Source organism: Heloderma suspectum, chromosome W (genome assembly GCF_057233095.1).
Source record: "Heloderma suspectum isolate Gila_16-S chromosome W, 16-S_ref, whole genome shotgun sequence".
NCBI classification, from domain to species: Eukaryota; Metazoa; Chordata; class Lepidosauria; order Squamata; family Helodermatidae; genus Heloderma; species Heloderma suspectum.
In genome coordinates, this window is record NC_139475.1 from 66,113,380 (window position 1) to 66,127,039 (window position 13,660).

The window sequence follows — 13,660 nt, forward strand, 5'->3', positions numbered from 1 at the left end:
CTCCTCAGGTGGAGTTCGCTCCTACCTACTTAGCCAAGTCAGTTGCACCGACTCCCCTGGCACTGCTACTTGTGCAACTTAGTTATTCTTAAGTCTATTAAGTCTTCTTAAGTCTCTTAAAGTAAAACACCACTTGTAGAGTTTCTTTAAAACAGAAATGGCAACAGACATATGTTGAACTTTCTGCCTCCACAAAGCAAAGCTGGCCAAATGTCCAAACCCTTCTCCAATGTGCAGGGAAGCCGAAAGCTTTACAGACCTTTCATCAAGGCAACTGCAGCACTCCAGCTTGGGTGCGAAGAGATCGTAAACAGTTTGCTGTATGCTGAAATTCAAGTAGCCACCAAGCCGCAAACAGCTGCAATCAGCAAACAGCTCACAGAGCTCAGTTAACTCAAGTCTACGATCCGCAGGTGAAGCAATCAGCCACAAAAATGCTCAAGGCCTCCTGCTGTTATAATTGCTCTGTTCTCCTTATATCTTCTCAGATAACAATTTCCACCTTCCAGAAGAAAACAGCTTGCAAGGTCCAAGGCCAAAGCTGAAGACCATGCGTAGGGTTCTTTGAAGCAGATCTGCGATCTCTCAGAAATGTAATCTTTGATTACAAGAGAACTTTGTTGTTTGTTTCTTTGTCTGCATTTCTTGGACAGACTTATTTAATGGCAAAGTATAAATGCCTAGTTCTCTTCTTGGAAATCCTAGTTCTCTTCTTGTTTCTGGTCTTTCTTAAGATCAGCGCAGAACAGATTAGGGTTTGCAGCTCCGTGCAACTCACCTCCGCATCAAGCGGAGATATGATCCCCAGGTCCCACTCCTTGCCTCCCACCTGGTCACTCTTAAGCACCTGAAGTCCACTGTTGAGGCATCCCCTTCGCTTTGCGTCATGGTGGCACCCCCACCCCTGGAAGGAACATAATGTGGAGAGAAAGAGGGGATCGAGGTCAAGTGAGTCCATTTTTGTTTTATGTAATTGCAAGTCAACAACAGCCCACCTTTAATCAGCATTACCTGAGGAACTGCTGCTTCCTCTGCTGTGCCCCCTTTTCAATGGTAGAATCCACTCTTATGTATACCATCCTTGTGCTAATCTAGGAGTTGCTTTTTTTTATTCTGGCAGGGCTCACAACAGCTTTAATGAAGCCAGGTGTATCGCCTACAGCATGCTGGCGGTTTGCAGCATTTGGGTCTCCTTCCCCACCTACCTGAGCACCAACAGAGAAGTCCATGGTCTTCTCCATCTTGGCCTCTGGCGCTGGTCTCCTAGCTTCCATCTGTCTCTCCAAATACTACAACATTGTATTAAAACCCAGCAGTGAAAGCCCTAAATAAGGTGAAGGAACCAATACTCATTTCATTTTTGGTGCCTACTGAAGACATTTTTATCCCTGACTGAACAGCCAGAGTTTTCCTAGCATAATTTTATTTTAAAGGTTGTAACTTTGGTATTTTTCTTTCTTTTTATAGTTCTCCCCTGGGGTGTTCCATTGAATGTAGAGTGGTATCTAAATCTTGTAAGTAAATAAACACTCTCAAGAATATTCTCATTCTTCTTTCCAATGTTATATGCAGAGATGGGTAGAATCACCCAGGAGTTAATTTCCAAATATTAATATAATTAAAATTTAAAAAAATTAAAAATGTAACCCAACGACCCTGTTTGTTTATAAGTTTTTCCAGATGTTTGACCCAATCCAGGTAAGGAGACTGACATGTGTTAACATGCCTCAGCATGCATATAGCTTACTAGATGAGGAATTGTGGGTGTAAATAAGATGCACACCCAAATATGCACCAGACTATGGGACACCATTACATTGATCTATCCATGTTCTGGACCCACTGTCACATTTTGAATGGTAGCTGAGCATTCAAAACAGCCCCTGACCAGCATGCAGATGAGTCACTCAGCACCCACCGCTGTGGTCAAGGGAGTGCAGTCAACCTGGGACCGTTTTAGGAAGCGCTGCAGTGCTGAATACATTAGTAGCTAATTTCATGTACTTCTATTGGTTTACTCCCACCCCACCCTGGAATAAAACTGTGGTCCAACAATAGCAAGGCCAACCCATGTGCTGGAGCAGTCCCTACTATTCTGTGTGGCTTCTTTCTTTCCCCCCTCAAAACTTGGCACTTCCTGTCTGGACCTGAAATCACTCTTTCCAGTAGCAAACTCTGCTCCTCCGTGCCAACAGGATTCCAGCAAATACAGAGCCACTGAGAAATGAGAGGGAGAAATGAGAGCACATGCTTAGGGGAACCCCAAGACAAAATGGTTTAGCAACCCTGACTTAAGGGAAAAAACCCACTGAGCATGTGCACCTTTGTATTTTAAGCTTACATACATCATAGCACCGTCATGACTACATGAATAAAATGGGAGCTTTCTTCCGCACCTACTGTTCTCAGGATAGTCTTTCGGGGCTATCCCCAAGTTTCCAAGCTATGCTACTGGCAATCCTTGCCAAGGAGCAGAACTAGGGCATCTTGGACACAAAGGATCAGCTCTACCACAGAGTTACGCTCTTTGGGGCTTCCACTCTTCGAATAAGACTATTCCTAGCACCTTGCCCTGTTATTTTATGGATATACAGTCAGGGCCAGAAATACTGGAGCAAGGATAACTGTTTTGGCAGTTGGCCTCTGTCCACCACCACTTCGAAGTTGAAAGGAAGCACACCCAGACGGGAGCAAAGTCAGGACTTCCAGCTGTAATGCAAGGGGTTTGGCAAAAGTGGGGCACTGACCATTCAGGAAGGACAGCCAGTGGCACGCACACACCCCCGTCGTTGGGGGCTCATAAGTAATGGAACGAATGGCTGGCAAGCAGCTGCATGGCCAGGGGCGGCCTGTTTCCTGGGTGCCCCATGACCAAGCAAGCGGACAAAAGGCCTGGAGGTGGTTCTGAGGGTTACATTTGCATCTGGTAGCTGTTCACTGGAACCCCAACACGAGGCCCAAAGAGGTGTCCATGCGAGTGAAGGGGGCCATCATGAGGCCGAGGAAACAACATAAACCCATCAGAGAGAGAGCAAAAGCAGTGGGAGTGGCCAACACAGCAGTGTGGAGCATCCTGGAAAAGAGGGACTTAACTGGCAAGCTCAGCAACAGCAAAAGGCCTGGCAGACCACGGAAGACAACTAAAGCGGATGACCCCAGAACGCCGCTCATGGTGAAGAGGAGCCCTTTCACAACACTTAGCCAGGTCAAGAATGCTCTTGCGGAGGTAGGCATGTCACGGTCAACATCTGCAGTCAAGAGACGGCTTTATGAAGGCTAAATACAGAGGCTTCACAACAAGGCGCAAACCACTGGTCACGCTCAAGAACAGACAGGCCAGATTAGCCTTTGCCAGCAAACACCTAAAAAGGCCTGCCCAGTTCTGGAATAAGATTCTTTGGACTGAGGAACCAAGATTACCTTGTACCAGAATGATGGGAAGAGAAAAGTATGGAGAAGGAAAGGAACAGCTCATGATCCAAGCATGCCACATCATCTGTCAACCATGGTGGAGGCAGTGTTATGGCCTGGGCATGTATGGCGGCCAACGGAGCCGGGTCACTGGTGTTTATTGAGGACCTGACTGCTGATAAAAGCAGCACGACGAATTCTGAAGTGCATAGGGCTATAGTGTCTGCTCAGATTCAGCTGAATGCTGCCAAACGGATAGGACGCCGCTTCATATTGCAGAAGGATGACGACCCAAAACATACAGCAAAAGCTGCCCATGAGTTTCCATGACCAAGTCAGTCAGCTGATCTCCACCCAGTAGAGCATGCTTTTCACCTACTGAAGACAGGACTGAAAGCAGAAAGACCCACAAACAAGCAGCAGCTGAAGGCAGCTGCAGTGAAGGCCTGGCAAAGCATCGCGAGGGAGGAAACTCAGCATTGGGTCATGTCCATGGGTTCCAGGCTTCAGGCACTCTTTGACTGCAAAGGATTTTCCTCCAGGCATTAAAGGCAATCCTTAAGTTTGAAAAGTTGGTTTGTTCCATTACTTATGAGCGACCAAGGATGGGGGGGGTGCGTGCCACTGGCTGTACCTCCTGAATGGTCAGTGCCCCACTTTTGCCAAACCCCTTGAATTACAGCTGGAAGTCCTGACTTTGCTCCCATCTGGGTGTGTTTCCTTTCAACTTCAATGTGGTGGTGTACAGAGGCCAACTACCAAAACAGTTATCCTTGTTCCAATATTTCTGGCCCTGACTGTACAAACACCTTCATTCTTGTGGTTCTTCTCTGGAAACACAGTCCACTCCTCCAGTGCCAAAGCCCACATATAGCCTTGCTTTAAAGAAAAACAGCAGACACAATCCTCTTATAAGAAGCCCCACTCCATGTAATAGATTTAGGCCAGCTCTCACCATCATGGCAAAATATTAAGGACCCTCCCACTAAAGAGTGAAAAGAACAGCTCAAATGCCTCTCCCATTTCATTTGTTTTAAATGCTGCACTACGCAACTGTGACAACAATATGGATGGTATATGTACACCCTGTTGATTGCCAACCTTCTTCTGAGGGGATGCACATCCAGGAGGGTGTCCCAATGGGCTGCAGCCACCTGTCATAAGCACCTTTCCTACCACAGCTCTTGGTTAGGACAGCAGGGTTGGCATGAATCACTCTGTCCTCAAGATTGTACAGGAGGGAACTCATCACTGCCACCAGTTGAAGTGGCACAGAGGATAAAGGAGAGCAGACATCTGTAGCCAGGTTGGCCTGAGCTCTGCAGGGGGTCTGTGCCAGCAACCAAGTTTCAAGAATGGGGGTCTCTCAGCTGGAAAAACCACAAGAGGGCAGTTTCAAGAGGGCAGAGTTAAGGTGAGAGAGCTAGCTGGAATTGTCACTTGCTAGGAAGGGAGAGAGGCAATATTCAGCTGGGCAAAGATCAATAGGTAGGTGTTAAAGGCTTTTAATTTTGCATTAAGGCAAGGCCCATTGGGAAGCAGTTGTGTTCAGGAAGATCTCTGCAGCCAACATTTTAAGGTTGGACCATTCATATCTGGACTGGCACACAAGATCTGTTCCTTAGGAAAAGCCATGGTACTTGTGAAGTCAAAAATGAAACAGATCACCCCATGAGGCACCTGCTTTATTTCGATTGCACATCTGTGTGTGCGCTGCAAGTCGAGCAGGGAATGTAGCACAGGCTGCAGAACTCGGCTCCTTGAGAAGCTCAGCTTTATAATGTGTAAAAAAACCCCACACATAACACCTCAGAACAAGTGTAGTGTTTACTTGCTAAACTCCCAGAAGCCAGAGGCTGGTTAAATATTGTTTTTGTTGAGGATGGGGCAAGGCTCCAGTGCTCTCCATAGCTTCATGCCTCCCCTGTAACTAAGAGACTAGAATCTATTATGCCAAGAGAAATTATAAAATGTGTTCAGTGTGCATCAGTTATGAGTACCTGGAGCTAATAATACACTCCCACCGACCCCTTAAAAAGACATCTTACAAAGGAACCCATTTTAGAATGCAAGAAGAAAAGAAAAACAGCCTGTGCTGTACCAAAAGAAAAGTATTTTGGACAAGAAGTTTTTGTGTTTTTTTTAAACACACACATACAGACAACCCATTGTTCAACCTGAAGACAATTCTGGATATTAGATGCAAATCCTACAAGCAGCTTTGTTAACTATGTGCAGGATGGCAACCAGTCGCTACCAATTCAGTTTAGTAAAAACAGGTACTTCCAGCTTCAGCACATCCCCTAGAGATAGTGGAGACTTACTCCTTTTCATCATCCAGATTCATCAACATCTGATTGCTGACATTTCCTTTCAGGGCTGTCACAGCCAGGGCTAGTCCAAACCATTCTGGTGCCTAGAAAAGGAAATCCCATTGGCGCCCTCCACTATTTAATGCAGGGAACAACATGGACACATTTGCCACTCTGTAGGGGCACAGAATTTAGCTTGTCAAGAATCTCAGGCTTTTTTTAAAAAGCGTGTTTAGGAACACAGGAAGCTGCTTTACACTGAGTCAGACCACTGAGTGGCAGGTTTCAGGCACGATTTTTTCCCCTAGCACTACTTGGAAGATGCTGGGGATTGAATGTGGGACTTTCTGTATGCAAAGCAGGGGCTGTACCACTGAGCTACAGCCCCTCCGCCAATGGCTGCAAAACTACAGGAACAGCATTGGCAACAACTGACAACATAATCAGAAGGCAGAGAGGTGGCCAAGTAAGATTTTCAGCAGTCGAGGACAGGGCTTCAGTGTTCTTGTCCCTGCCATGACCAGCAAAACCAGAATTATGCAAAATTATGCACATTCGCCCACTTGCATGCAGAAGCTACCATTTCTGGGCACAGTTATGTTTATCTCAGCACAGCCATCTATACAATCCCTCTGCTCTTTTCAGTTCCCGTTCACTCCAATGGGGCTTGCAAGTAAAGACATTCCTGGTGGTGCATTGCTCATGCATCATGATGCATTTCTGTTCTGTTTCCCTTCCTGGTGCCCAAAACATGTCACGTGAGCATGTCTTGTGATAGGACCACCAACTTAGATGTCCAGCCATATGAACTGATACACTATAGCAGGCAGTTTTGGATAAAGAGGAGGCCTTCAGGCATATTTCTGAGAACACCAGGCACTCAAAAGACACAAGGGGAATTCAACTGCAATTTAGACATCTGGATAGCAGCGTCATACTTTATTTAAAGTAAACCCATGTTAAAAACAAAGTTAAAATGAAAAAAGTGGTACCTGAAAAATAAATTATTTTGATATAAAACAAAATCAATAACTTAAACATACAAAAAATGCCTTAAGCAAATATAATGTACAGTATGGGGGAAAACCGATAAAAGCCTTCTGTTGCACAGACAGACGACTTTATAAAAAGAAAAAAGTTACACCAGTTAAAAGGGAAGCAGAGTGAGACTAGAGGTGCCATTTGCAGCCCACTGAACTTAATCGCAAAAGGAAAACTCGCATTGGTGTTAATAGACACAGATGGCACCCACCCAGATGAACAAGAACTATTCCAAGTTACAGATCAAATAAAAGGTGCGTCTCAATTCGAATATCTTTCCTCTGTTTCTTCTTAAATGATCTTGTGAAGAAGTTGCTTGCATTGTGAAACAATTTTTTAAAAAAAAGAAAAATCAAACCATTCGTGAGGAGAATTAACTTTTCTTCAGAAACGTGAACACAAAGAAGCAATGGGTGGCAGTACCATTAGGTTGGCTGGGTGTTTTTTTTTAAGCATCAAAGTGCAGAAATTCCATTCAACAGAAACAGAACACAAACAAAAAACAAACAAAAATTTCCAGCAAACCTACATGTGGAAGTTGTCAGTGGGATGGAACTAGACAAGGCAGCTGGGCCGACAAAGCAGTCAGGGCCGAAGGCAAGCTGGTCACTGTGTGATGTAGGGGTCACAGTTTGGGTGTCACACCGATTGTGTTCATTTTCTGTTTGTTTCTAAAATCATGCACTGGGGGAAATATACAACTTACTTATTCTGAAAATAGATGATTATACTACATGTAAATATTATAAATAAGAAATGGCAGATTTACCATGTACCTGATTTTAAACTAAAAAGGAATGTTTGTCATGAACTGCAGTGGTCACTGATTTTTTTTAAAAAAACTCTACATTACACCAAGTACCTGTTGTTTTTAATTGAAGGAAGCACAAATAGGGTAGATCACAAAATTCATGGATTTCCATAATACCAGGGGTAGGGGAGAGACACCCACAGCATATTTCTACATGTGCAACACTTTATTTTTATTTATTAATTTTGATTCCCTTTGTGGGACTGCTGAGACTGGGAGCGTTTTTGAGACAGCTGCCACCACTAAAAAACAAGTGGCAAATCTATTTCTGGAACGGGGGAGGTGAAGCTCCTCTCTCCCTAATCAAAGTTTGTTTATTCAAGAGCTTCTCATACATGCTGGTGGTAGAGAGACTAAGGTGCATTTTTTTTTTTTTTAAAGAAGTACTTCCTGTTTTGGGAACCAATGTGCTAACCTACTAGAGGTAGCATTATGAAAGCACTCACACCCCATCTTTGTGGGAGGCATGGAAATCACTACCAATCATTCCTCTTACACTAATACGTCATAAAATGGTTTCCAGAAAATATAAAGCCATTTGGACTTAGTTTATCAGTGGGCTTTAATTCCCAGCATTTTTTTTTTAATGTTAGAATGAATATATTATTTGGGGATATCCTCACCAAGGATATGACAACACGTGATTGTAAGAACTGTGCAAAATTTAACCTAACCTAGAACACTGTGAGATACAAGGCCTCGAGATGACATGAGAGTGCCCCCCCCCCCCAATCTTGTTAGCCCAACAATGGGAAACTACTCATGGCTAATATAATGGCTAATATAACAGCAAAGGGAATGTATACATCAAATGTTAACAGTCAGCAATGTTGGATTTCCCTCTTCTAAGGAAAGGGTGACGTTGGCATCTGAGTTTGCACCAGACTGTTAGAAGTTTTCTACAGAACATAGCCATTATGTTATCTCCCCCTCCCTCAAAAAAGCATTTAAGTGATCTGCAAACCTAATTTACCAAAATAAAAAAAAATCCCAAACCTGTTCCTGTTAAAGAGGACAAAAATTTGCAAGCCTTTAAATAGCAAAAGAATCCAAGACATCTGGGCAACTTGAGATTATGTAAACCACTACCACGAACTGGCTGCCTACTGTGAGAAGTATCATGCGAATTGACTTTCTCTGCCATTGTCACAAGGCAGTGAAAAAGTTACACTGGCTGGGGAAAAATGGGCTGTTCACTGCTCTAGCTAAGCTGGCAATTCTTTGGAATGCAGTGGCTTATGTGTCTCATCCAATCCAGCATGCTCTGGGGGATGTTGCAGAATTTGGCATGGTACCAAGATGAAACTGTAGGGACACAGGAGGTAGAAAAGCAAAACACCTCCAGTCTGGACCCTAACATAATCCAGTTTTCTTACAGTGCTCCATGGATAAAAATGCTTCAGCACTTTAAAAGCAACAGAAGGTGTTCCAGGAGATGTGGAATGCAGAAACAAAAATCTAAGGACTTGTGTATCAAGGACATATCTAATTCACTTTTCATCTGAGCACCCATGAAACCTGTTTTCTACATATACATATCCATGGTGTACATTTTCCTGGAGTTGAAAAAAGTTTACATGAAGCTAGCTCTGTAGGGCAAGAGGCAAGGTTGCTTTGTCTGCCCAAGAGGGAACCCCATCCTCAGCTGGGAGAGGGATTAACTTCATAACCTTAACCTTTAGGTGCAGCTTTTGCAATTGACTTCATTTTTTTTTTCAAATGCTGAATTTTATCAACAAATAAGATAATTTTTCTGGTAAAAAATGCATTCTAATGAGAATACAGCAAATGTAACTGAACCAAAAGAGTGATCACATATTAACAGGATCCCATGCCATGAATTCTTACGGCCTTTGACTCTTTGTAAGACTGTCATCCGTATCAGATTCTGAAAGGGGCTTTCAATGCAGTTTTGCCCCAGAGTATACCTTGTCAGGAGTCCATTGCAACACTTCCTGGAGCTTGTCGAGTTCAAGAGTTGAACAGAGTTGCCAAGAACTGCAAGAGACCTGGGACGTAGGCTGAGCAGAGCATAGCTGAATCAGGGTCCTTTAACACAGGCCTGGGCAGATGGCAATTAGGAAAGACTGTAATCAGCCAGGATGGGGGAGGATTCAGGAAAGATACTTACAAGATGGGCTAACTGGAGAGACAGGACTAGGCAAAGAGAAGCAGTGAGAGGTTTAAAAATACAGAGCACATGACAGCCTATGAGATCTAAAAATGAGCCATTGATTAGCCTCACCAGCAGACTCTTCCTGCTTCCTTTTGCAGGGGCTGATGGGAGGGAGACTAAAGATGACCAGTCCCAGGTGAGCTTATCTAAAAAGCAGCAGGGGAGGATGGAAGGGGAGCAATTCCTGACAAGGACAGGCCAAAAGAATAGTCACACCCACCATGCCAGCACAGAGTATGGGTCAATCCCATATAAATCTGTTTTAAAAAACAGAAATGAAGGAGAAGACCTAAAAGAAAGGGATATCATAAAGGCACCATAAAGGGGGCACTTCCTACTCAAGACTCCTGGATGATTTAAGGAAAAATAATTACCAGGGGAAAGCTCTGTACAGCAAGCTAAATCATGGCTCTGAAAAGCTAAATTTAACTCTAAATCAAAGAGCCACGAACTAGTCTATGGGCACAACCTACTGAACTTTAGCCCCACAGAAATGAATGGAGACTGCGCAAAAGGACGCATATTTCTGTGGGCCTTGCAAAGGAGACGTTCCCCCTGGCTTATGCTCTATTGCTCAAGCGAGATCCCCAGTGACTGCAATGAAGGGAATCTTCTCACCTGAGTTAGGGGCCTCAATGTCCCCCAAATTGGTACTATAGCCTTGGTTCCAAACACCTGAACTTCTGAACACAGTACCAGTTCAGGGCCAATCTGGAATACAAATACACAGTATGGGAATACAGAAAGAGCTGCTCAAAGAAGCAAAACTGAAAAAGTGCTGTCTGGGATCAACTGGGATAGAAATGCAATAAATAAATAAAAATTAATAAATAAACTAACACTAAGACTGGCACACAGCAGACGTCTGGATAGTTTTAGGAGTTAAGCTTGAGAAGTCCACACTGATTTAAAACAAAATATTAAACCAGCAAAAAGGTTAACTCGAACTGTTCTATGAATTCATCCTTTTGCTTATGTCCAAGGAACGAGGAGAATACTCTGATAAGGAGGATTTCCTGAGTAACTGCTAGAAGTTATCAAAGAGATGATGGGTAATTAGGAGAGTATTTATCCCAAATAAGAGGGTCTACTTAGCACAGGAGATTTAAAAAGAAAAATTCAAGGAAAAGAGCTAAGAACATCCATTTGTGAACCTGAATCCAAGAAACCATACACAGCTGACAGGAGACCTGCCCATAAAGGGAAGATCCGCTTACCAAACTGTTTAATGGTGCATCGGGAGCACGGAAGCTGAGCAGATATTTGGAGAGGTGTCTGGTGTCCAGCTGTTGAAAGGATGCAAGGGCAAGGTTTTGTATCTAGAAGTTGCCTTCGCACAGCAAAGGAAGAGCTCTGCTCAGATGCGGACACATTTTTAGAACGTTTTCTTTCTTCAAAAGGGCAAAACGTAAGGCTGCAAGAGGTGGTAAAGGAAGGTATGAGGTGGCATTTACCACAAACAGAAGGCACCTCCTACAAGCACCTGATATGAAAGAGGAGCACTCCAAGCCAGGAAAGGCGCCAAAACCTATCTGGGAAATAGAAACCTCCAGGTCTTGGCTGTCAGAAAGTCCTCAGGGTACCTTTCTTTTGGGGGGACCGATCTAAAAAATTGTACTGGGCACCTGATGAGGGGCTGCCTGTGGGCATTCTCGAAGGGCACGTGACCCTCATGCCATCGGATTATTCCTTCAGCCTCATGGCCAGAACCCCAACGTAGCAGGGGAGACTTGGGGTAGTGGCTGGACATCAGCAGAGGCCAAGCAGCCCTAGTGTGAAGCTTAGCAGGTGCAAGAGAAGGAGAGAGAGCAAGTAGAGGATCCCAGGATGTAAATGCCCACAGAATGGGGTATGTCTGAGCCATTCAGCCAGCTTGCACAGGATGGCTCCCCTAATGTGATGTGTGGCAGGCTTAAAACCATTCATTAGAATTGGAATAGGCTTCCCCTTGAGCAAAAAAAAAAGGGGGCTGCTCATTTTCGACACACTATGGAACTACCACCTACACATGTTGCTGAAAATCCAGTTTAAACTATAAAGCCCTTCTGAGCCGCTGAAGCAGCAGCCTGCCACAAACCCTCACCATCACTACGCCAAAACTGGTTGCTAATGCTTCGTGTATATAAACTTAACTTCGTACTGGTCAGCTGATCGTCATGTTACTTCGAAACACCAAATCATTCCTATTGGGAAAAGGACTGTTGTATCTTTGTCATGTTGGATGCTGTGGAGCATGGAGTGGGGGGGGGGGGGGATTAAAATAACAAACCAAAACAAAATTTGACCAAACCCAAATCAAATTTAATTGGTCTTAAATGCAAAAGTAAAAACAAACCAAAAAGCAAAAGAAAATTAACAGAACTCAAAGTTTCAAGGCAGCCTGAAGAAAACATTGGGGATTAATTAAAATCTTAAGTCTACAAAAATCAAAATTTTGTCTCTTAAATCTCTAACTTGCAAGTTTTAATGTCCGTTTCTGCTCAGCGTTCAATATGTAAAGCTATTTGTCAGAAGAAAACCCCTATTAAAATAGGAAAAATAATCTAGTACTTATTAGAAGGGATGCAAAAAATTACAATGCTCAAATGTTCGTAACAGTTTTATAAAAAAGAAATCTAAGAACTCAGTAAATCAAACTAAAACTTGTATTTGAAAGAAGGTTAACATTAAATCTTGCCACATATGTTTTACCAGAAAATTAATGCACTGGGACATGCTACTTGGAGATAAGAACTTGTGAGGAAGTGGCAAAGGCAGATTTGGAGTTTCTTTTTTCACCCTGAAATCTTTCCCAGAGTTTATCTGAAACTCTTTGGTCCTTTCTTATTGGAAACTGGGCTTTTGAAGGGGAAAAAAGGAAACTAAAAGGTTTTCCAGTTTGACATTTCCCTTATCAACTGAATTGGTCACTGGTGTTAACAAAATGCAGGCATAATCTCATTCACCAGATTTTCCATCTACAAATTAATTGTAATTAGTGAGTTACTGGATAAAAAGCAAAATCTGCTACTAACTAAAACTTCCTTTTCCAAGCTTTGCCCCAGGTTACTGGGGTAACATTATACTGAAACTTGGATGAAGTCCCAGTCTTAGCAAAATCCATTCAGTGAATTCCACAGTGCTCTCTTAAGGGATAGCATGCCTGATAATTTCACTGCCAGCCCAGAGTAGTTGGTACCATTAATTTAGATTGGGGCTCAAGATCAATTGTGAACAGAACCACTTCAGAGGGAAATTTTAAAAAAAACTGAGAACATTGCAGGACTTTAAAAAAATAATAACCAAACCCCCAAAACATTTGAACATGTTGGTGGCATCCCAGAATATAAAACCCTTTTCCACTTCTCATTTTAGACTGAAGACAAACAACTTTGTGAAAATTAGCGCAAAAAATGAGGTGTACACTAACCAAAACAAAAAAAGATTCAAACTTTTCCATCACTCAATTATCTATTCCATACAAAAAAAGCGCCACGAGCGAAGTTATTTGTGGGACTTGTTGGTTTTGAAGGAAACCTGCAAGATTTTGTCCCCCAGCCGGTAGCCGTTAAGACTTGCTATGGCCATGGCGGCTTCTTCATAGTTTGTCATTGTCACAAAGCCAAAGCCTTTACACTTGTTGGTGTTGAAGTCGCGGATGACTTTCACATTAGTCACCGCACCAAAGGGGCCAAACATCTGCCAGAGGATTCCCTCATCGGCATCTTGGCCAAGGTTGTAGATGAAGATACACCAGCCCGAAGAGGAGTTTCCTGGGACATTTACACCAGAAAGCCCACTCATGTGATCTACACCCATAGGAGAGAACCTAGCAAATAAAAAAGCACACAATAGTTCATGTAAACAAAACAAAACAAAAAAAGTCAGTTCAATCAAGCAAAAAACTCAATAGGGAATCAAGGTTAGGAA

General features: G+C 43.3%; 1 protein-coding gene across 3 annotated transcripts in view; it reads right to left on the reverse strand.

Moving 5' to 3' along the window:
* Positions 1 to 4,141: 4,141 nt before the first annotated feature.
* The window catches only part of LOC146334115 (ELAV-like protein 1), a 38,183-nt gene continuing 28,664 nt past the window's right edge, over positions 4,142 to 13,660 (reverse strand). For all 3 annotated transcript variants that reach the window (XM_084825193.1, XM_084825191.1, XM_084825192.1), the window contains exon 6: positions 4,142 to 13,559. In XM_084825193.1, the coding sequence (XP_084681319.1) occupies positions 13,235 to 13,559 (325 nt within the window). In that variant the 3' untranslated portion in view covers positions 4,142 to 13,234. The remainder of the gene's footprint in view (positions 13,560 to 13,660) is intronic.